The sequence below is a fragment of the Sorex araneus genome, chromosome 6 (genome assembly GCF_027595985.1).
Source record: "Sorex araneus isolate mSorAra2 chromosome 6, mSorAra2.pri, whole genome shotgun sequence".
NCBI lineage: Eukaryota > Metazoa > Chordata > Mammalia > Eulipotyphla > Soricidae > Sorex > Sorex araneus.
In genome coordinates this window covers 153795797-153819241 of record NC_073307.1, presented here as the reverse complement: position 1 = coordinate 153819241, position 23445 = coordinate 153795797, and the positions used below count along the sequence as shown (strand labels likewise).

Below are 23445 nucleotides of genomic sequence, written 5' to 3'. Positions count from 1 at the left end.
AACACTCTACTTGCTGCGCTATTGCTCCAGCTCCAGCAACTATAGTGCTGCAGAATAGTTTTCTTAGAAAATATATATACACATTCTAATTTTGTTTTTGTGAATTTGTTTCATAACTAAAATTATCACGATATGTAAAATTTCTTGTTTACATCTTCTTTGACAAATTCAACAAAAATATATATTTGAGTTATGTAACAGATATAAATGTCCTACAATAAGATTTTATGTTTAGTAAATATATAAATATAGTAAATTAGTTCCTTTTAATTTTCTTTATTTTTGGGGCAACACGTGGTATAAGGAGCTACACCTGGCAGTACTCAGTGGACTATGCTGTGCCAGGGACTAAACCCATGCCCACCTACATGTAATGCACACACTATAGCTTATTAAGTTATATCTCTAGAAAAATTAAATAATTTTGCTTCTATGAGCTAGTTATTTATTATTTTTAAATCAATCTAAGGCACAGTGGGTAGGGCGTTTGCCTTGCATGTGGCCGACCCAGGTTCGATTCCTCTGTTCCTCTCGGAGAGCCCGGCAAGCTACCGATAGTATCTCACCCATACAACAGAGCTTGGCAAGCTACCCGTGGTGTATTTGATATGCCAAAAAACAGTAACAACAAGTCTCACGATGGAGGCGTTACTGGTGCCCACTCGAGCAAATCGATGAGCAACAGGATGACAGTGACAGTGACAGACCAGTGTTTCCTAATGTGGCCGACACTGTTCTTAGGGTGCTGGAGTGATCCAGAGGATGTTTGTAGCCTCATGTGCGACTGGGGGGCATTTCTTGCTCTTTCACTTAAAGGGCTTAGATTTCTGAGATGGTGGGGTTTGGGATGTGAAGTGATTTTTTTATTTCTTCTTCTTTTTTTTTTTTTTGAAAATAGGAGGTAAGCAAAACAAGTCTGGGAGCCTTTGCTTTAGACCATTTCCTTTCAAGCTCTCATAGTACTAGTAGTTTGAGAATAGTATATAAATGAAGTGGTAGACGTGTGAGTTATTTTGGAAACTGGGACTTCCCCAAAGAAGACTGGTGGCCGAGAGACCCATTCACATTGCTCTGGAGACCATAGTTTGTTATTCTCTATTGATGTTAATCAGTATTCTGCGGTATGGCTCCAGAATTGCTTTAACAATTCACCCAGTATAGAACTGCTTCAAGAGTTTAGCTATTATAAATAAAGCTTCTATGAACAATATTGTATAGTTTTTGGGCGGACTATAAATTTTCATTTCTCTGGGATTAATACCTACATCTGCCCTTTTCATTCTTAAGTTATCTTTTTGTTTTTGGGCCACACCTGGCAGTACTCAGAGCTGTCTTGACTTGGCACTCCTGGGTCACTGCTGGCGGGCTTCAGGGTACCCAATAAGGAGGTATCCATGGGGTGCTAGGGGTCAAACCAGGGTTGACCACATGCAAGAAAAGTGCCCTATCCACTCTAGGTTATAATACCTACTTGATATTTAAGAAATGGTCTCTTTGATAAAATAAAAGACTTGATGGAGTTTTGTGAGATTAATTCCAAATGAAGAGGAACATGGGCACTTTGGAGACACTATTGAGAATTTTTGTTCCTGTCCAAGAATGAATTTTGCTTGTCTGAGTTTCAACTCCTTCTGAGACATCAGGAATTGTTTTTCAAACAACATAGCTGTACTTAGAGTACATAAGAAATTGGTGAGGAAGTTATACTCTTTAAACTCTTCATCTGAAGTGAGAGCAGGTATCATCCTGAATTAATAAAATTTACAGAATATCTTTTTCATTTGAAGTATTTCTTATGAGTCTTGGTTCAAAGACAGGAGATCTTAGATGTACAATATAACACGATTGGAAGAGTCCTTGCCTTGGATAATCTCCAAAGGTGAGTTCTAGGTATAAAATTCTGCTTTTCTTCAAAATTTCTGTCTTGATCAAAGAAGAGCTCACGACCTCAGCGCAGCTCAATGACTTATCCTGTCTCTCTTAGATATTTGTGCATAGTAAGAACAAACACCAAGTGTTACAGGTGTTGTCTGGTGATCGAACGTATGAAATTAAAACATACAATTTACATTAATTTTTTTTATTGCAATGCACCCTTACATGCAAATTGATTGCAGAGAAAAAATATTTTTTATTGCAGATTAATTCAGAGAAATGGATAATGAAAATCAAACTTTGGTGATGGAGTTTCTTTTTGTAGGCTTAACAAATCACTTCCCATACCAGGTTGTTCTCTTTGTGATATTTCTCTTCGTTTATCTTGTTACTCTTCTGGGAAACTTGGGGATGATCATACTCATTTGGGTGAATCCCCGACTCCACACTCCCATGTACTTTTTCCTCAGTCACTTGTCCTTTGTGGATATCTGTTCCTCATCCGTCATTGGTCCCAAGATGCTGACTGACATTTTCATGGAGAAAAAAGTCATTTCCTTCTTCGGTTGTGCTGCTCAGCTCTGGATTTTTGGCCAGCTTGTCGTGACCGAGTGCTTCCTCCTGGCCTCCATGGCATTTGACAGGTATATGGCTATCTGTAAGCCACTGCTGTACACGCTTATCATGACCCAGAGGGTCTGTGTGCAGCTGGTGGTAGGACCTTATGCCCTGGGCTTCATAAGTACCATAACCCACACAACTTCCACCTTTCGCCTACCTTATTGTGGTCCAAACATCATCAATCACTTCTTCTGTGACCTTCTTCCTGTTCTCTCTCTGGCATGTGCAGACACCCTGGTAAATAAATTTTTGCTTTTCATCTTGGCCGGAGCTCTAGGAGTCCTTAGCGGCGTGATCATCTTGGTGTCCTACATTTACATCGTCATCACCATCTTGAGGATCCGCTCCGCTGAGGGGAGGCGCAAAGCCTTCTCTACCTGCTCTTCCCACCTCACGGCTGTCTCCATCCTTTATGGAACTCTATTCTTTATTTATGTGCGTCCGAGCTCCAGTTTCTCCCTGGACATCAATAAAGTGGTGTCTCTGTTCTACACAGCTGTGATTCCCATGTTGAATCCGCTTATCTATAGTCTGAGAAACAAGGAGGTCAAAAATTCCTTCAGAAGGACGTTTGCATGGGAGAAGATTCTCATAGGCAAATAAATTAGGCATGACTACTACAGGTTCAGATTAAACAAGTTGTGGGGTGGGGCTGGAGTGATAGTACAGTGGGTAGGGCATTTGACTTGCATGTGGCCAACCCAGGTTCAATCCCTGGCATCATATATGGTCCCCAGAGCATCGCCAGGAGTGATTCCTGAGCATCCCTGGGTGTGATCCAAAAAGCCAAAAAACAAACAAGACAACAACAACAACAACAACAAGCAAGTTGTGGGGCATGAACATGAGGTCTGGGGATGGGAGAGCTACCAATGATGCCTTTCAGCCTTCCTTATTCTGTATCATGAACATGTCAATTTACTCATTCCCTCCTCTTGATTTTTTTTTATTGCCACGAGAGATTTAGACTCATCAACTATGCTGAGTAGATTTCAAAACTCTCAAATTGAGAACACTTTTAAAAAATGTTAAGACTACAAAATACAAGTGTTTTATTTTTTTTTTGTTGTTATTTTACCTCTGAAATAAATGGAAAACTCTTTAGCAGTGAATTTAAAGATATCTCTTTTGCTTTATAGGTTTTGGAATCTTTCAATGTCTATAGGTTTGATCTTGACTCATTTTAATGATAACTCATTTAATTACAAAGGATATTCTTCTGGTAATAGTAATGTTAGGAATTTCTAATAATGCCTCTGTGACTGAAGCAGATATTTGACTAGAAACATCTATACCTACTAGACCTTTTGTGTATGGTAATAACTCATGGGATTTTGTTAGTGGAATCATGGAATTTATGCATGTAACATCCAGAATGCATTGTGGTTGTTTAATAAAGTGGTAATTATTACTATTGCTATTTATGACTTTTATGTTGTAGGTAGGAAAAGAATTTCCATTTTACATAATAAGCCTAGTTAACTAAGAAGAATTACTGGATTATCCATGAATTTATAATTCACTCCTACAATTTTGCCCTTCAAAGACTAATTTAATTCTTCTGCTTTTCCTTTTTGAACATAGCAACCAATCCAAGAATAATGTTCGTGCCTTGTACACATTTAAATTTCACATGCATATGGAAATGTATATGGACAGTTTTCTTTAAAAGACATGTAATTTCTGCCCACTGACTTTGAAAATGTTAATAGTTCTTAATGCACTAAAGTTTTGTGTGTATGTATGTGTGTGTATCTGTGTGTATGTGTGTGTATATGTGTATGTATGTGTGTGTGTATGTATTTATGTATCACACTTTCTGCCAGTGATGGTGTCTGTGTCATTTAAAGACTTGGGACAAGACGCTATTCCATTAAAAGTAACTGAGAATCAAAGAATACAGAATGACCAGAGCTGGGGAGAGAGCTCAAAGCCCTGACTACATGCATGGCACGCAGGAGTCTTGGATTTGATCCCCAGGACTGGCAGTGACCTTAGAACACAGAGCCTGGCCTTGTCCCCAGCACCCTCCCAAACCCCAAACCAAGAGAATAAAAAAAAATAAATAAGGATTAATTAACAAAAATTCCATGTGCTTCTAACACCTCATCTCAATGAAGGCTGAGATTTCACGAGTGAGATGGGTCTGTCTGGTGTGCTGTTTATTGGTATGTGCTCTCTTTGTAATAATTCACGAGGGGGTGCCCTTAACATGTGTGCACTTGTGTGATTCACAACAAAAGCCTTAGGTTGTAGCATCACACTTGCTTCTGTCAGTGAAACCTTTCTCAAGAAAAATATTTGTATTAACATGATGGAAATTTATTGCAGAGCCCAATACCCCTTTTATATTGAAAAATTAATAATATGAATATCAAATAAAGTATGCTGATGTAGGGTGCCTCAGTATCCTCTCTCTCTACGTCTATCTATCTATCTATCTATCTATCTATCTATCTATCTATCTATCTATCTATCTATCTATCAGAGATGGTGGTATACCCCACTATGCTCAGGAATTACTCTTGGATCATGCTCACTCCTGGAGGGGCTTTGGGGGCCCCCCCGGTGTGTTGTTCGATTGACTGCATGCAAGGCAAGTATCCTGCCCACAGCACTATCTCCCCAACTCCTCTATTTTAGCCAAACAGTTGCAAAATTTCTTTCTGTATTTCTGGTGGGATAACTCACAAGTTACTATAACATTGCACTGAAGTTTTAATTTTAAACTATTTCTGTTTGTTAGTTTGAAAAGGAGGAAAGGAATGATTTGTCCAAACACAGAAAATGAATAAGTGAATCCCACTGGATTTTATAAAGTAGTAAAAGATAGGCAAGCATCTAGATTTACTTCCCTCTTAACAATATAATTCCCAAGGTACAGCTTACTTTAGGGACATAAATTCTCTCATAACAAAAAATGATGTAATGACTTCTAGAAATTTTAATCTGAAGATAATTTGCTGCAGAATTGGATGTTGCAAATTCCTTGGGGTGGTGGTGGCAGGGAACTAAGAATAAAAACAAGTAATTTCTAGAAAGTCTGATTTTTTTTCTCTATAGAAAAATGGGTGTGGGTGGGAGGATGGCACCCAGGCTGACAAACAAGTTACACTCTACGTTAATTTCAATTCTTTAAAGAAGAAAGGAACCCACTGGAATGTAAGTGTAAATCAGTTCTTAGAAATCCATAGCTAGTTGGAGTCAGAGCAATAGTACAGGGTTAGGGGAGGGGTGCTGGCCTTGCATGGAGCCAACCGGGGTTTTCTTCCCAGCATTCTATACTGTACTCCCGGACTGACCCCTAAGTGCAGAGGCAAAGTAACCCCTGAGCATTGCCAGGTGTGTCCCAGAAACCAAAAAAAAAAAAAAAAGAAGAAGAAGAAAGAAAAAGAAAACGAAAAAAAAATACCATTGCTGCATTGCTGCTTCTCTGTTAACTCTTCAAGAGGTACAAAAGGGATGAAATGTATTATGTATTTATGGGGGGAAAGACAGTAGTTGACACTTAAGATGTGTTACTTTGATACACACAGAATCATAGAGAATAACCTCTTACGATATTCGCTGTCATACAGTAAAGTGATAGTTGCATCAAATCTAGGAGGTAATATGAAACCCAGTAAGATGCACAAAGAGGTGGTAGTCCAGTGACATACTCTTCCAAGTCAGACTGTACCGAAGCAGAAGAGAGGCTGTCAGCTTTTACCCCACTGCCCCTACCCTGATGCCCAGGTATGGCAGCTATTGTAAGGAAGATGGCATGTCAATGACAGTTCACTCTGCAATTATTTGAGACTCCTTGCACTTGAGTAAATTTGGATTCAACATGATTTTTCTGGCCTTCCTTCCTTCCTTCCTTCCTTCCTTCCTTCCTTCCTTCCTTCCTTCCTTCCTTCCTTCCTTCCTTCCTTCCTTCCTTCCTTCCTTCCTTCCTTCCTTCCTTCCTTCCTTCCTTCCTTCTCTTCTCCCTTATACTCATTTGGGCAAGGGCTGATTCTATTTTCTACAAGAGGTTTGCAGAATTGGGCTGGAAAATTGAATCAGCCAGGATTTTCCCTGAGGATAATTAAAAAGAGGCTCCAAATTCAGACTCTCTTGTCTGAATTCGTCATGTCTTGGTCACTCGGAACTATTATAAGATAACAGTTCCGGAACGTCACACTAACAGCATTGATCCTTGTTCCCTTAAGTGCCTGCTCTGTAAAATGGGAATTAAAATGTTATTTGTCCAGATGTGTGTATAAACCAAATAATCGAAATTGGAAGAGCATATGGGGCAGAGTCTGCTCAGTGTGAGTCCTGAGAAAATGCTTGTTTCTTGTCTTCTATTCACTACAAGCTCAATATTTCTTACACAAACAACAATGAGTTTAATATTGCCTATGATAGGGTGATTGTGTATTTACCACCATCTTTGTGGTCTTGGAAGATCTTAGAGCTCAACATGTTTTTTTAATAAAGGTGATGTTGGAACTAGAGATCTTTCACAAATAAAGACCTCCAAATACATTGTGGTTATTCTCACATTACTCTAGGTTTCACACATTTACTGACTTGTATTTCAGATCTTAGCTAATTCTTGTTCTTCTTGTTCCCGTTATCCTTCTTCTCCTTCTCCTCCTCCTTTTTTCCTTCTCCTTCCTCCTCCTCCTTCTCTTCCTTCTCTTTTTCCCTCCTCCTCCTCCTCCTCCTCCTCCTCCTCCTCCTCCTCCTCCTCCTCCTTCTTCTTCTTCTTCTTCTTCTTCTTCTTCTTCTTCTTCTTCTTCTTCTTCTTCTTCTTCTTCTTCTTCTTCTTCTTCTTCTTCTTCTTCCTTTTCTTTCTTCTTTATCCTCCTCCTCCTCCTCCTCCTCCTCCTCCTCCTTCTTCTTCTTCTTCTTCTTCTTCTTCTTCTTCTTCTTCTTCTTCTTCTTCTTCTTCTTCTTCTTCTTCTTCTTCTTCTTCTTCTTCCTTTTCTTTCTTCTTTATCCTCCTCCTCTTCCTTCTCTTCCTCCTTCTCTACCTTCTAATCCTTCTCTTCCTCCTAATCTTTCTTCCTTCTTCTTCTCCTTCTCCTCCTTTGACACCCCTCTCCCTCTCATGACTTAAGAAAGTTCTTTGAGTTTTGGAGTTTTTATTTTAGATATTTTCAGGGAGGCCACACCAGTGATTGTGGCCAACCAGGCTAGCAGTTCAATGCAAGGGCTGGAGGATGCTGCTGCTCTTGCTCTGTAGCTCTTGGGCCTGGTGATACTTAGGAACTGATGTGTTGCTGGGAATGGAGCAGGGGTCATACACATGCAAATATGGATCTTAACCATTTTACTATATCTCTGGACCATCTAGAATAATTTTGATTTCAAAGATTCTGTATATGAGGGCTGGAGTGATAGCACAGCGGGTAGGGCATTTGCCTTGCATGTGGCCAACCCGGGTTTGATTCCCAGCATCCCATATGGTCCCCTGAGCACCGCCAGGAGTAATTCCTGAGTGCAGAGCCAGGAATAAGCCCTGTGCATCGCCAGGTGTGACCCAAAAAGCAAAAAAAAAAAATTCTGCATATGTGTCTTCTGTTTGAAATAATATTAAAATTTCCAGACAATCTGGAGCTGTTTTGGATTGCCTACTGCAAGTTTGTGTTTCCAGGAAGCTTCTGAATTAATCCTGTTGTGCTAGAGTACTTCATATCCATTATAGGCAGGTTTGGGTTGGGGTTGTGGAGTGCTGGGGTTTGGACTGGGATCTCCATCATTGTTATGCAATAGTGTTGATCTAGTTTCCCAAATCAAGTTTCATGGTGTGTGCGGTTGGGTTATATTGGATAAGATTGATTTTTTTTCCCTCCTTGAAGTCTGGTTTTATAGTGATCATATTTATAGAGCAGTTTTCAAAGCATAAACCAGCATCTAAGCTCTCAGAGTGGAAATTTGGTATCTAGACCCATTGCCCTAAGATTGACCTATTGCATGGAATTGGGGTAAGAAATCTTCCATCCCTTTGGCCCAGGTCTGTAGGTTTTGGAAGCAAGCTTGTGTCATTCATACTTGCACACAGATGTTAGCTTGCAGTTTATTGATAGTCAATTAATTCTGCCAATAAAGTTTCCCCCTTTTTCCCCTATTTATTTATTTATTTATATTGGGCTGGATCGATAGCACAGCAGGTAAGGGGTTTGCCTTGCACGTGGCCAACCTGGGTTTGACTCCTCCGCCCTGCTCAGAGAGCCTGGCAAGCTACTGAGAGTATCTCGCCCGTGCGGCAGAGCCTGGCAAGCTACCCATTGGGTAGCTACCCATATGCCAAAAATAGTAACAACAAGTCTCACAATGCAGACGTTATTGGTGCTCGCTCGAGCAAATCGGTGAGCAAAGGGATGACAGTGATGACAATGATGACTGACATGTTAGCTTTCTACCTGTTCTCAGATATACTGACTAATCATTTGGTGCTATGCTTATTTTATTTGTGAATTCATTGAAATAATTACAATGAAAGTGGATATTGAGGTTTAAAAACATTCTTTTCTTTTTTTGCTTTTTGGGTCACACCCGGCAATGCACAGGGGTTACTCCTGGCTCTGCACTCAGGAATTACTCCTGGCAGTGCTCAGGGGACTATATGGGATGCTGGGAATCGAACCTGGGTCAGCCGCATGCAAGGCAAACGCCCTACCCACTGTGCTATTGTTCCAGCCCTAAAAGCATTCTTAATATAATGAGCACACACTTTTCTGACTTATTTCTCTTCATATGTTTTGAAAAAACTGACTTTTACATGCAATTATGCAACTTTTAAATTTATGGTATTCCATAAAGTGACCATGCTGCTACTCTTTGGGAGGTTATTTACATGTACTTCACGAACTTTTTGTTATTTAAAGGCCTGGTGAAATGGGACCTTTGCTTTTCCATTCTATATTTTCTGAGGGTAGTACTATATACTTGAATATCTGCCTCTCCAAGTATGTGTTTTTAAAAAATATTAAGAAACAGTGAACTCTTGCCACTTATTGTGTCTGCCCCTGCAAAAAGAGCGATGGCCCTATTCTCTCTGTCACATTAATATTTTTAATTGTTTACTTCCTAATGTTTTATCAATATAATGGTGGAAATAATATAAGGTGGTTGTTGTTTTAATTTGGTTTCCATGGTTAGTTGGGAAAGTAAGACTTTTTCCTGTAAATATGAGTATCCTTTCTTGTAATATGCCACTATGTGTCAGTTGCCTGTTGTTATAATGAATAATTTTCATTTTAATCAACACAGTTGTGATAGTTTTTTGTGTATAGTTGTTTTAATCCTCCAAAATATATCTTTCAATATTTTTATCAGTGTGTTAGTTAGAATACATTTGGAAGGATTGACTTATAATTATGGTATAACACTTCTTCAGATTTTCAGGTAATTATTTTTTGTTTGTTTTTTGTTTTGGGACTGCACCCAGCAGTACTCAGGGCTTACTCTTGGCTCAGTGCTCAAACATCACTTCTGGTGGGTTCAGGGGATCATATGGGGTGCCAGGTATTGATGGCAGGTCAGTTGTGTGCAAGGGAGTGACTTATACGCTGTACTATGGCGCTGGCCCCTCATGTGATTTTTATCTTCTATTTTAGATCATCTTTACAATAAAAAATATTAGCAACTGATATTTTATAATTATATATTTATAGGGTGTTTTTAGTTTTATCTGTGTAAGATAGGATATTATTTTATTTTATTTTTTGGTTTATTTTTTCCACCATACTCAGGATGTATTTCTGGCTCTGTTCAGGGGTCTGTGTGAGTCCTGGCATACCTTGGGGGGACTGAAATGTGATGCAATGGATTGAACCAAGATAGATCTTGTGCAAGGCAAATGACTTACCCTTGTACTCTCCCCCCAGTCGAGGATTTTAATTCATTTATTTCAAGTTGCCATTTAAGTATTATAATAATTTTGTGAATAATAATTTATCTCTGGCTTTGAGATAAAATGTCCATTCATATTAAATCTATATATTTCTAGGTCTAATTGTGGCTTTGCTGTTTTTTTCCTTGTCTCTTTCTAGTCAACTGTCTATTCTAATAAAGATTATTTTAGTTAGAACTGTCTTATTTATTGATATACAGGATCACACATACCTTAATTTCCCTTCTTTATTTTTTTTGCGTTTTGGGTCACACCCAATGATGCACAGAGGTTACTCCTGGCTCATGCACTCAGGAATTATGCCTGGCAGTGCTTGGAGGACCATATGGGATGCTGGGAATTGAACCCGGGTCGGCTGTATGCAAGGCAAACACCCTACCTGCTGTGCTATCACTCCAGCCCCTTAATTTCCCTTCTAAAAATTGAAGTTGCTTTGGTTATTTATTATCTCTCCATCAATTTTAAACACTGTAGGCATATTTTAGTTTAATTTGTATTAAGTCTACCAAATAATTCAGTAGACACCTGCTGTAATCAGTTATAGCCAATCTAACTAGGAAAAAGTCTGTAGTTTGACCAGTCAGAACTCAGATTTTTGTGGGGGTGAGTTAGGGAGGTGTGCACCTCAACTGGCAATGCTCAGGGCATACTCCTGGCTCTGTGCTCAGGGATCACTCTGGTGGCCTTCAGGCTACCATTCTGATCAACTGGCTTTATTGAGGCCCTGTAGAACTCCAGAACCCTGGGAGCCAAGGATGGTTCACTGAATAAGGACAATAGTCACTCTACTATCCTAGAATTTTGTTGACATTTGAAGAAAGACTTTAATAAACTCAAAACACAGCAAGGCTGACGCAGAAATAAGACAACATTGCAACACATCTGAAGCCAGGGCAGACACAGGCGCTGCGTTATAGAGAACACCAAGGAAGCGGAGGCTGGGAGGCTGCTCCTGAAGCATCTCCAGGCTGTCTGTTCCCCTGTGGGACATCCGGCCCTCTTGGCCAGGTCAGAGATGTGCAGATATCCCAGGACAGGGTGGACGGTCTCACCAGGCTCGCATACTTCTAAATGTATTTCCAATAGTCTCTGAGTTTAGAAGCGAAGGTTTCTTATTGGGTAATGATGCAGAGCTCATTCAAATAAAGGGACGGATGTTAGGGCACTTATGGCTTCAGCTTATCTATGGGAGAAAAAATGTCTCCTATTCACCTGCCCTGTGATTCCAAACAGAACAATGGTTATTTAGCCTCTTTAATCACCGTATGAGCTAGTTTTAATTTTTTCATGGAGAATAGCACAGAGGGTAGGGGTTTGCCTTGCACACGGCTGACCCGGATTCGATTCCTCCGTCCCTCTTGAAGAGCCCAGTCAGCTACCGAGAGTGTATCACCCACACAGCAGAGCTTGGCAAGCTACCGGTGTTATATTCGATATGCCAAAAACAGTAACAACAAGTCTCACAATGGAGACATTACTGGTGTCTGCTTGAGCCCGCTTGAGCAAATCAATGAGCCACAGGAAGACAGTGACAGTGATATATGTAAATATATCACTATCACATCACAAAATCCCATTAATCGTCGATTTCTCGAGTGGGCTCAGTAACCTCTCCGTTCGTCCTTTCCCTGAGATCTTAGAAGTCTCTCTCGACTCGCCCTCCCAACGATGCTGCACTGGAGGCTCTTTCAGGGTCAGGGGAATGAGATTCAGCTTGTTACTGCCTTTAGCATATTAATACACCATGGGAAGCTTCCAAGGCTTTATATATATAAAATATATAGATATATATTTTATATAATTATAAATATGCATATAAATATATATGTTATTATATATAATAAACATATATGTTACATATATTTGTATGTTAAACATGTTAAGTGTGACTTTTTTTTTAAGGTTAGTGAGCTAGTCCAAAGGGCTGAAGCATGTTGTTTGCATTTGGGAGATTCCTGATTTGATTCTGAAGCATCACTGGCAGTGACCACTCAGCGCTGAACTGGGACAAGTGCCCCCAAGAACCTTCAGGTATGGACCAAGAACAAAATCAATGTTCATAGCTTTAAAAATTTCTTTGCTTCAGTGACATTCCATAGTTTGTATTATTTTCCCACACGTATGTTGAAGATGCATTCTTATTTGTGGTCATTTTTATTAATTTGAGATGATGGTTATGAATTTATATGCTATAATTTGTGGAATGACTATTGTTTATTCAAAAATATTTATTCCGTTCTCTGGCTTTGTTGAACGCTCTTTTTTTGGAAAAATTATTCCATCAGTTTATTCTTTTTCATTTCCAAAATGGATAACTATTTTGTCTGAAAACAGTGACACTATTTTATTTTTTCTACATTTTTATCTCATTTCTTTCTCTTTTGTTTCAGTGTTTTATTCTCTTCTTCATAACTTGCATAAAGAGGAAATGAAAATGCATAAATTATGTGTTTCTTTATATGACTGTGTTTATCATGTAAATCATTCTAGTATGTTACAATGCACACATGTTATCTGAAAATTTCAGGAAGACTCATTGTATTTTGTTTTTAAAAATTTTTGTTCTTGAGAGTTACATTTTGTGCCATTATTTTTAAAAATCCCATAGAAACAGTAATGAGGGTATTTCTTTTAACCTGACAGCGTGAATATAATTTTATAGGTTTTCATACATTGACCAAATTTCCCATTAAATCCTGATTTTTCCCCTCCCCCACTCCCTTCCCTTATGCGGTTGTGTTTTAATGGCCTGGGTCACCCAGGTGCTGGATTGTGTTGCTCTCACACTAGTTGTGGTGCTTGGCAGGAATTTCACACTTTACTTGTGGTTTCTCCCAGACATTTTCTTAGTGGTGAGCCTTCCCCCTGTCTGCAGCTCTCCCATATGTGGTGCTCATGGCGGGGGGGGGTCACATATTTTAATAGGGGCTTCCTCCATCTTGCCATGTGATATTCTGAAAGGACACATTTCATTGTAGTGCCAGGGGTCCCCAGATGTCGCAGTCATCCAGAATAGCATTTTGTGACGGTGGGGGCCAAGCAGGATTGAATTTGCTGAACTTCTCTTTAAAACTTTTAGAGCACGATGCTGGGGAGATGGTACAGAGGTAAAGAGGCTCATCTTGTATCCTGCTGACCCCAGTTTGGTCCTTGACACCACCTGTTCTCCCCAGAGCTCCACCAAGAGGATCCCTGGGTGCAGAGTCCCTCCAAATGTTTAGATAATATTGTTCTTTAGATGTTATTTGATTTGCTAACACTTTACTTATCCGTTTGTCTGCTCAGGTGTTCCTAAGCAAAGACACAGAATTTCTTCTGCACGTTGCTTAGTTTTTAAGAAAATTGAAGTTGGGGCTGGAGCAATAGGACAGCAGCTAAGGTATCTGTCTTGCATTTGGCCAACCCCATACGGTTCCCTGAGTGCAGAGCCAGGAGTCAGCCCTTGAGCACTGCCAGGTATGATCCCACCCACCCCCACCCCCGCCCCAGAAGGAAAGAAAATTGAAGTTGTATGCATTAACAGTTCTCTGCTTTTGGGTTTTTTTCCATAATAGAGACCCAGAACCAATCCATGGCTGATGAAAACTACACAAGGATCACAGAGTTCATTTTTGTGGGCTTAAAGTACCACCCTCGGTTGCAAGTCTTCCTTTTCCTGCTCTTCCTCTTTTTCTACCTATTTACCATGACAGGAAACACGGGCATGATTATCCTCATTCGCCTGGACCCCCGCCTTCACACGCCCATGTACTTTTTCCTCAGCCACCTGTCCTTTGTGGACATCTGCTTCTCCTCAGTGGTGGGGCCCAAGATGCTCGCTGACTTCTTCTCTGAGAGGAAGGCCATCTCTTTCGTGGGCTGTATCCTGCAGCAGTGGTTCTTTGGTTTCTTTGTGGCCATTGAGTGTCTCCTGCTGGCCTCCATGGCCTACGACCGCTACGTGGCCATCTGCAACCCCTTACTCTATTCAGTGGCCATGTCCCCCAGACTCTGTCTCCAGCTGGTGGCTGGACCCTACACTGTGGGTTTCCTCAACACCATGACTCATACGACGGCGGCCTTCCGACTTCCTTTCTGTCGCTCCAATGTCATCAATCATTTCTTCTGTGACATGTCCCCCATCCTCTCCCTCGTCTGCGCAGATACTCACATCAATAAATTGCTGGTGTTCATCGTGGCTGGGGCTGTCCTCATTGTCAGCAGCCTGACCATCATCATCTCTTATTTCCACATCCTCATCGCCATCCTCAGGATTCGCTCCGCCGAGGGGAGGCGCAAAGCGTTTTCCACCTGTTCGTCTCACCTGACGGCTGTTTCTATCCTCTATGGGACCCTCTTCTTCATCTACGTGCGGCCCGGAGCGATCTTCTCTCTGGACCTCAACAAAGTGGTGTCCGTGTTCTACACGGCGGTCATTCCCATGCTGAACCCTCTCATCTACAGCTTAAGGAATAAGGAGGTGAAAGCGGCCGTGCTCAGAGTGATCGCCAGGGTGAAGTTGGGCAGTAGGAGTTAGACTTGCATCTAGAGAAGGGGGGGGGGGGAGAGAGAGAGACAGACAGAGAGGGTGGAGGGACAGAGGGACAGAGAGACAGAGAGAGAGAGAGTCACATAGAGACATAGAGACAGAGACAGAGAGAGATAGAGGAAGAGAGAGAGACAGAAAGACAGAGACAGAGAGAGTCACAGAGATGTAGAGACAGAGACAGGGAGAGATAGAGGAAGAGAGAGAGACAGAGAGACAGAGACAGAGAGAGAGACAGTGAGAGGGAGAGAGAGAGAGGTAGATTTCCTGGCTCTCATTCAAAGGCACCCAACAGGGGCTGGAACAGTAGCACAGCAAGTAGGACGTTTATCTTGCACATGGCCCTCCCAGGTTCGATTCCCAGCATCCCATATGGTCCCCGCCAAGCACCGCCAGGAGTGATTCCTGAGTGCAGAGCCAGGAGTAATCCCTGTGCATTGCCGGGTGTGACCCAAAACGAAAAACCAAACCAAACCAAACCAAACCAAAAGAAAACAAAACAAAACCCCAAAAAGCAACAAAGGCACCCAACAATTTATGGAATGTTGGACAGGGGTTAGACTGGATGGATCCTTCCTTCTCTCTGTATGACTTTGATTCCAGTTTTGCGTGTGAAAGCTCCATTTTGTCACGTAGCTGTAGGCCAGTGTTTCTCAGCTGAGGGTCAGAAGGCCTCCTGGTGGCTCCTAGGTTATTCCAAAAGGGTTACAGGTGAAACTCGGGTAAATGGCGAGCCATCACATGAGACTAGAGGGCTGCAGAGGAAGGAATATGAAAGGTGAGGAAAATAAGGGGCAGAGGAGAGAAAACAGGCAGGGAAAGGTGGAGAACCACTGGTATAGATGACAGAAATCCTCATTCACCTCAGATTCTGCTTCCTCAGCTGTCTTCATCCACTGGAATATGCTATAATCCAATAACTATTGGAACCATCAACCTACTGAAACCTTCCAATCCCAGGGACTGGAACAGGCTAGGTAATAGAGATCAGGGGAACATATATGTCTCCCATCCCTAAAGGCAGAGCTAAAAATGTCGACCAATGCAGCTTACTCAGCTTGCAAATAATATTTTAAGCTGCAAAGATTATATAGATATTTCTTTTACTAACCATTTGGCTTACTCTCTTTAGTCTTGTCTTTTAAAAACATAATGTCACAATCATTGAAGAATAAAAGACAACGTAGACAAGGAAAAGAACATTATAGCAAAAATTTATAATCTTACTCTGTACTAAATGAAAATCCTGGCAATAATTATCAGAGGCCTCTCTACACACTGAATCTTTAATTATTCTAAATATTTCTTAATTAACTGATATATACTTTTTACTAGTTTCTTCAAATCAAAACAGTATAGGGACAGTTAACTCTAGAGAGTAGAATTAAATGCAAAATACTTAATGAGAACAAGGGAAAAATTTCTAAAAACCCAATGCATTAGGTGTTGAGAAGTTCATGCAGAACTAAAATGCAGAAAAAATGTTTCTTGTTTTCATGTTAGTCTTTTTGTGCTTAAAAATAAAAAAAAGTGATAAAATGGAATACAGTTATTTTTATATGTTTCTACTCCCCAGAAAACATTTTAAAATGGTTTTAAACATTTTAAAACTATTTATAAAATATTTAAAACTACTTAGTTTTAAAAACATTAAAAAATTTAGAAAATATTTAAAAACTATTTTGGGGAAAGATAAAATGATTTTTGAAAAGCAACTATTTAATATAAGACTGTGCACGCACTTTAGCCCTGATACCTGGGCATAACACAAAATCATAAAATTTATCTCTATATTGAAGGAAAAGAAGACAGCGAGACATGCCTCAGTAGTTGTAGGTACAGGGGAACATTAGGATGTAGATTTAGTTTAGCTTCTGCCCAAATCAATTTTATAATTTTATGATGGGACTGGAGCAATAGCACAGTGGGTAGGGTGTTTGCCTTGCTTGTGGCCCACCTGGGTTCGATTCCTCCGTCTCTCTCGGAGAGCCCGGCAAGCTAACGAGAGTATCCTGCCCCCACGGCAGAGCCTGGCAAGCTACCCGTGGCATATTTGATGTGCCCAAAACAGTAACAACAAGTCTCACAATGGAGACTTTACTGGTGTCCGCTTGAGCAAATCAATGAACAACGGGAAGACAGTGCTACAGTGCTACAATCACTGGATCAGTAAACGCTTTCCTCTGACAGTATTGATGGAATGACAGTGTTGGACAGTCATAGTCAAACTTGCTTTCACTCTTGCAGCTATTCCTAGCATAGCAGTTCATAAGGACCAGCCACAGAGTAGTTTGAGTTCAGAAGGATGGAGCAGGCTGAGCAGGGAACTGAATACTAAGACAGGGAATTGTCATTCAGGCCTGGATAATCCTGGATTCAATGTGCAATTCTCTCTGAAAGAATGTGTCAAGTGCTAGGCAATTAATTGATAACACAGAAACGGTGCCAACAGAATGCTATAATATGGACTCATATTTTTAAATGAGATTTTTTTTAACATTTCGCTCATTTATTTAGAGTATCTTATTAGAAGATGGGATGAGTTGAGAAGATGGGGTGTTTGGTGCTAATAGTGAAATAAGATGGGCTTCACTTATTAGGAGGAAAATGATCAGTATTTGGCGCTGTACCTTGAGATTCTTTAAGTCTTTCTTCTTGTCATCCACGGGATGTTCGACTCTTCTAGAACCTAGAGCTTGATTTAGTTTCCACGTTGGACACAAACACTGTGCCAGGATATAGACAGGCTTTATACTGCGACATTCACAAATATCATATTTCATGACTCAGCTGTGTAGTTTCTATTATTATTCAATATAATTTCTGGGTCCTCTTCCTAGTAGTTGGCAGAAAGTATTATCCCGAATCACTAACATATTTGTACTTAAAAACATCACAGCGATGGAGGGTGATGGGGTGCTGTAGGATAACATAGCCTCAGGTAGTTTAGGTTTATTGGGTTACTCCCATCACAGTGCTCCCATTCCTCTGTGTTTATTTGTAACTTCTTTCTTTGTGTTCTGTTGACTTGTAAATATTGTTTTTCTCTTCTCCTTGAGTCCTTTGCATAGTTTATTCAGAGCAATGTCCTTTCTGTATGGACACAGGAAGACTTGTAGCAAATGCTATGCTTTTGTAACCTGGGAGTCATTTGACTCTACATGATATTTTCCTCCTGGGCATCTGTTCTCTCGACCTAAGCCTCTGCTGCCCTTACTTCCTAGCACCCCCCAAAGCAAGGTCCCGACAAGGGATGAGACGGACCCAGGGCAAGCGGTGAGTTGTGTGTTACCCTGGCATCGAGATGGGCCTGGCCAAAGTGCCTAATGCTTAACTATAAGTTAGGAGCTTGATCATGGACAAATGTTGTCATGATCCAAAAAGTGATAACTAGACTTGGACCCTGCTAGGATAAGGAATGATTAATCTGGCCTGAGTGCTGTAGTCTGAGTCTGTGGCAAGATGTTTCCAGGAGAGCTGCCCTACAAGCCTCAATGTATCTCTTGCTATGTCCATACAAAAATAATTAGTATTAAGATGTGAATAAGGAAAGGAAAAAAACCTTAAGAGTCAGGAAGGGCCTTGGAATGCCCTGCCCTCAGGAAAGGCTTTCTTATGTTGATTTTGCTACCTGGCTGGGTGTAGCCTAGAGGGCAAGGTGGGAGAGAGTAGGAGGAGAGACTAGAGAAGCCAGAGACGGCTGCAGCAGATCCAGAGAGAGGAGGAGCTGGGAGTGCGGGAGATGAGAAAGATGGAAGATTGAATAACTGGTAACTAATCAGCAACCAGCTTGGTTCTCGTTCTTCCTTCGCCTGTCCTTGGCCAACGGCTGTCCTGATCCAGCCCATACACAGTGGTTCCAGAGCACTGAACGTGGGCAGTGAGACACAGCCGCCCGGAGAGCCCGAGAGTGCACGCGCCCCTCGGCGAGCCTTAGTTTTTTACAGGGTGCAGTCACTTGTACATCAATATCATAAGCTTGTACACCATTGTAACCATGTTACCTAAAATATAATAAAAATTAAAATAATTGTGTTATGGATTTTTGAATATGATGGAACCATAGGATAGTACAATGACCCCATCCCAAACCAGTATTTAGTCTGTTGCCTTTAAATTGTGCCTGTCTGGGCTGGAGCAATAGCACAGCGGGTAGGGTGTTTGCCTTGCACGTGGCCGACCCAGGGTTCAATTTCCAGCATCCCATATGGTCCCCTGAGCACCACCAGGGGTAATTCCTGAGTGCAGAGTCAGAGTAACCCCTGCGCATCGCCGGGTGTGACCCAAAAAGCAAAATAAATAAATAAATAAATAAATAAATAAATAAATAAATAAATAAATAAATAAATAAATTGTGTCTGTAGTTGTAGCTTACCACAGTGGTCTAACTCTCTGGTTACCCTCTGCCTCCTGGCCCCTGCCATTGTGGTCACCCACCCCCGGTACTGCAGGGCCCAACCTTCTCCTGCTTGTACTGCAGGGCCAACCTTCTCCTGCTTTTAGTCCATAAACTTCTCTGATGGATGAGAACGACTCCTCTATCTGTGATTCAGTCTTCAGAGTTTTTCTGTATTTCTCTGAAAGAGTGAGGCTTTCGGCCCTAGATCCCATCACCAATAGGAATATGTAAAGAGGAAGTTTTTGTTTTTTTTTAAATTAAAATCTAAATGCTTCTCGTATTCTTTCTTGAACACATATCTCACTTGCTTCTCTCTATGGATTGTTTTTTCCACTCTGGAGAGGCCCGTGTTCTCTCTGGAACACATACCTCCTCTCTTTCTCCACCCTCACATCTTTCTCAGCAAAGTTCAATATGATCCATTTTGCTTCACACACACCAAAAAGACCTAAATTCTTACCCATCCTAGGAAACAGTGGTGGTGGTGATGGTGGGGGAGGATCTCACCTATGCAAAGCAAAGAAATGGAATATTTTTATGATTCCAAACCACTTAGAAATGCCCCCTAAGTAAATGGACACTGGTAAGGGTGCATGATTTAAATGAATGTGGTTGTTTGGAACCACATTCCCCATTTCCCAAGAAAAGCAAAATAAAAATTCAAGCAAAAATGTTTTGTTGTTACTTATCATCAATAGGACAAAGTGGAGCTTTGAACATGAATAATAAAATAAGAGTCCATAAGTAATAAGATAAATGCCGTGGAAGGGTGCCATTCCACTAAATCTTTTTTTTTTTGCTTTTTGGGTCACACCTAGCGATGCACAGGGGGTTACTCCTGGCTCTGCACTCAGAAATTACTCCTGGCGGTGCTCAGGGGACCATATGGGATGCTGGGAATCAAACTCAGGTCGGCTGCGTGCAAGGCAAATGCGCTACATGCTGTGCTATCACTCCAACCCCTCCACCAAATCTTTAATTTTTTTCAGTTCAAACTCACTTTTTTTTTCTTTTTGGGTCCACACCCAACACTGCTCAGGGGTTACTCCTGGCTCTGCACCTCAGGATTTATCCGCCCTCCTCCCTCCCTCCCTCCTCCCTCCCGCTCCGTCCCTCCCTCCCTCCCGTCTCTCCCTCCCTCCTCCTCCCTCCTCCTTCCCCCTCCTCCCTCCCTCCCTCCCTCCCTCCTCCCTCCCTCCTCCCTCCCTCCTTCCCTCCTCCCCTCCTTCCTCCTCCCCCTCCTCCCCCTCCTCCCCTCCTTCCCTCCTTCCTTCCTTCCTTCCTTCCTTCCTTCCTTCCTTCCTTCCTTCCTTCCTTCCTTCCTTCCTTCCTTCCTTCCCTCCTCCCCTCCTCCTCCCCTCCTTCCCTCCTTCCCTCCTTCCTCCTTCCTTCCTTCTTCCTTCCTTTCCTTCCTTCCTTCCTTCCTTCCTTCCTTCCTTCCTTCCTTCCTTCCTTCCTTCCTTCCTTCCTTCCCTCCTTCCTTCCTTCCCTCCTTCCTTCCTTCCCTCCTTCCTTCCTTCCTCCTTCCTTCCTTCCTTCCTCCCCTCCTCCCCTCCTCCCCTCCTCCCCTCCTCCCCTCCTCCCCTCCTCCCCTCCTTCCCTCCTTCCTTCCTTCCTCCCCTCCTCCCCTCCTCCCCCTCCTCCCCTCCTCCCCTCCTCCCCTCCTCCCCTCCTCCCCTCACTCCCTTCCTCCCTTCCTCCTTCCTTCCTTCCTTCCTTCCTTCCTTCCTTCCTTCCTTCCTTCCTTCCTTCCTTCCTTCCTTCCTTCCTTCCTTCCTTCCTTCCTTCCTTCCTTCCTTCCTCCCCTCCTTCCTCCCCTCCTTCCCTTCCCCTCACTCCCTCCCCTATCTCCCCAGCCTCCCTGCCTTCCAGCCTTCCTGCTCAAAATATTACATTTGGCCACTAGATGGCAGCATCAGCCTATCTATTACTATAAAATAGTTGCTGTTTCTTGAAAAACGGAAAGCGTTATAAAGGCAGTAAAGATTGTAAAAAGTGAGGTTTTTTTAAGTCTAAGAATTCATTTTAGAGGGCTGTGAGCGTCTAGCCACTTTTTAACTGTTGTGATACATATTCCTTTATGTCTATTCCACAGGAAAGATAGGATCTCTTATCAGATTCATTGATGTTCATGGCATACAACGATTCAAAATCCCTCTAACTTTTTGGATTGTGAAAGTAAGCTGTGAAAAAAGAATAACTTTCATTCGATTTTTTTTGGTCACATCGGTGATGCTCAGGAATTACTCTTTGAGGTGCTCAGGGGAACGTAAGGGGTGTGGGGTTTGAACCCTGGTTGGCCAAACGCAGGACTAATACCCACCCGCTTTATATATTATAAAGTTCAGGCCAAGATAACTTTATGGTGATATGTAATAGCATTAGGTCTTCACGTATAGAAACCAACCATTCAAAGAATTTTATTTCTTATCAAACGTTCCTATAACTAGACAAAAATAAACATAAAGTGAAAAAAGGTTTTATTTACTATTAAGCTCAAAGTCCATTCCTAGTTTGTCCTTTGATACTTTAAAAGAAATAAATAGCCTATATAGTTTTTCTCTTTCTTTCTTTCTTTCTTTCTTTCTTTCTTTCTTTCTTTCTTTCTTTCTTTCTTTCTTTCTTTCTTTCTTTCTTTCTTTCTTTCTTTCTTTCTTTCTTTCTTTCTTTCTTTCTTCTCTCTTTCTTTCTTTCTTTCTTTCTTTCTCTGTCTCTCTCTTTTCTTTCTTTCTTCCTCCCTTCCTTCCTTCCTTCCTTCCTTCCTTCCTTCCTTCCTTCCTTCCTTCCTTCCTTCCTTTCTTTCTTTCTTTTCTTTCTTTCTTTCTTTCTTTCTTTCTTTCTTTCTTTCTTTCTTTCTCTCTCTTTCTCCCTTCCTTCCTTCCTCCCTTCCTTCTTCCTTCCTTCCTTCCTTCCTTTCTTTCTTCTTTCTTTCTTTCTTTCTTTCTTTCTTTCTTTCTTTCTTTCTTTCTTTCTTTCTTTCTTTCTTTCTTTCTTTCTTTCTTTCTTTCTTTCTTTCTTTCTTTCCATGCTTTCTGGGTCACACCTGGCAATGCACAGGGGTTATTCCTGGCTCTGCACTCAGGAATTACTCCTGGGGTGCTCAGAGGACCATATGGGATGCTGGGAATTGAACCCAGGTAGGCCGTGAGCAGGGTAAACTCCCTACCCACTGTGCTATCACTCCAGCCCCTGCATTTTTTATTTTTAGGTTTAGGGGTTACATGTGCAGGTGCTCACAGATGACTCCTGGTTCTGAGATCAGGGTATTCTCCTGGTGGTACTGGGTTGGGGACCATATGTATTTGCTGAGGATGAAACCTGAATCAGATATCTATAAGGCATTATTTAAAATTCAGCTGAAGATACTGCTTTCAGAAGAGGGAAGGAAGGATTTTGGCAGAGGATGTCAAGTTTCAATTATTTTATAGAATGAAACTGTTGCTTCAACCTAGTATTTTCATCAAAGATTCAGAGGAGAAAAGAGTGGGTAGCTCCATCAGACTGAATGCAGTGTCAAGTGTAAGGTGTAAGGAAGGAATATAATGTTGGAAGAGTGTTTTGGGCAGGACTTAAAAGGTTTTGAAAATCAAGGAAATAAGACCAGCGCATATGGTGGTCACACGAATTTTATGGCTTTGTCTTAGCCATATAAACCATTCTCCTAAACCCTAGTGCTGAATTTTAAAAAAAAATCAAAGCAATTTTATTTTCATGTATTCTATAACTCAAGGTCACTCTCCACACATTCAGATGAGCCTCACACATGAAGGAACCACCAGAGGAACTCAGGTGTGTGGGACCTGGGGTTAAGATCTCCAAGGCTGCTTGGATTTCCACCCAGATCCCCCATTTTCCAATAGCTAGGCAGTCACACCCAGAAACTGTGCCCCCTTAATCCCATTAATGGCCAATATCCAGAGACTATAAAACCAAGCTCCTGGAGGAGAGCCACTCAGAGTCTTTTCTTGCACCCGAGCCTGGCTGTCTTCAATGGGGCCCCTGGGGGGATGGGTTGTATTTCCCTCCCCACCCTGAGCAGAGCCTTGACAGTTGAAGACCTCCGGAACCCAGCCACAGCCATGCTCAAGGCCACTCTGCACATGTTTGGACGAGCTTCAAGCATGAAAGAACTGGCAG

The 23445-nt window shown here is 41.6% G+C and overlaps 2 protein-coding genes across 2 annotated transcripts; both read left to right on the top strand.

The window, feature by feature from the left end:
- Positions 1-2154: 2154 nt before the first annotated feature.
- LOC101540782 (olfactory receptor 1002-like) lies at positions 2155-3099 on the top strand. The gene has a single exon (XM_004620437.2). It carries the CDS (start codon positions 2155-2157, stop codon positions 3097-3099), a length of 945 nt encoding a protein of 314 aa, XP_004620494.1.
- Positions 3100-13955: 10856 nt separating this feature from the next.
- LOC101540520 (olfactory receptor 1009) lies at positions 13956-14900 on the top strand. The gene has a single exon (XM_004620436.2). The coding sequence runs from the start codon at positions 13956-13958 to the stop codon at positions 14898-14900; it is 945 nt and encodes a 314-aa protein (XP_004620493.2).
- Positions 14901-23445: the final 8545 nt, after the last annotated feature.

Excerpts from the sequence above, each read along its gene's own strand:
- LOC101540782 (XM_004620437.2), top strand. The coding sequence starts at position 2,155 with ATGGATAATGAAAATCAAACTTTGGTGATGGAGTTTCTTTTTGTAGGC.
- LOC101540520 (XM_004620436.2), top strand. The coding sequence starts at position 13,956 with ATGGCTGATGAAAACTACACAAGGATCACAGAGTTCATTTTTGTGGGC.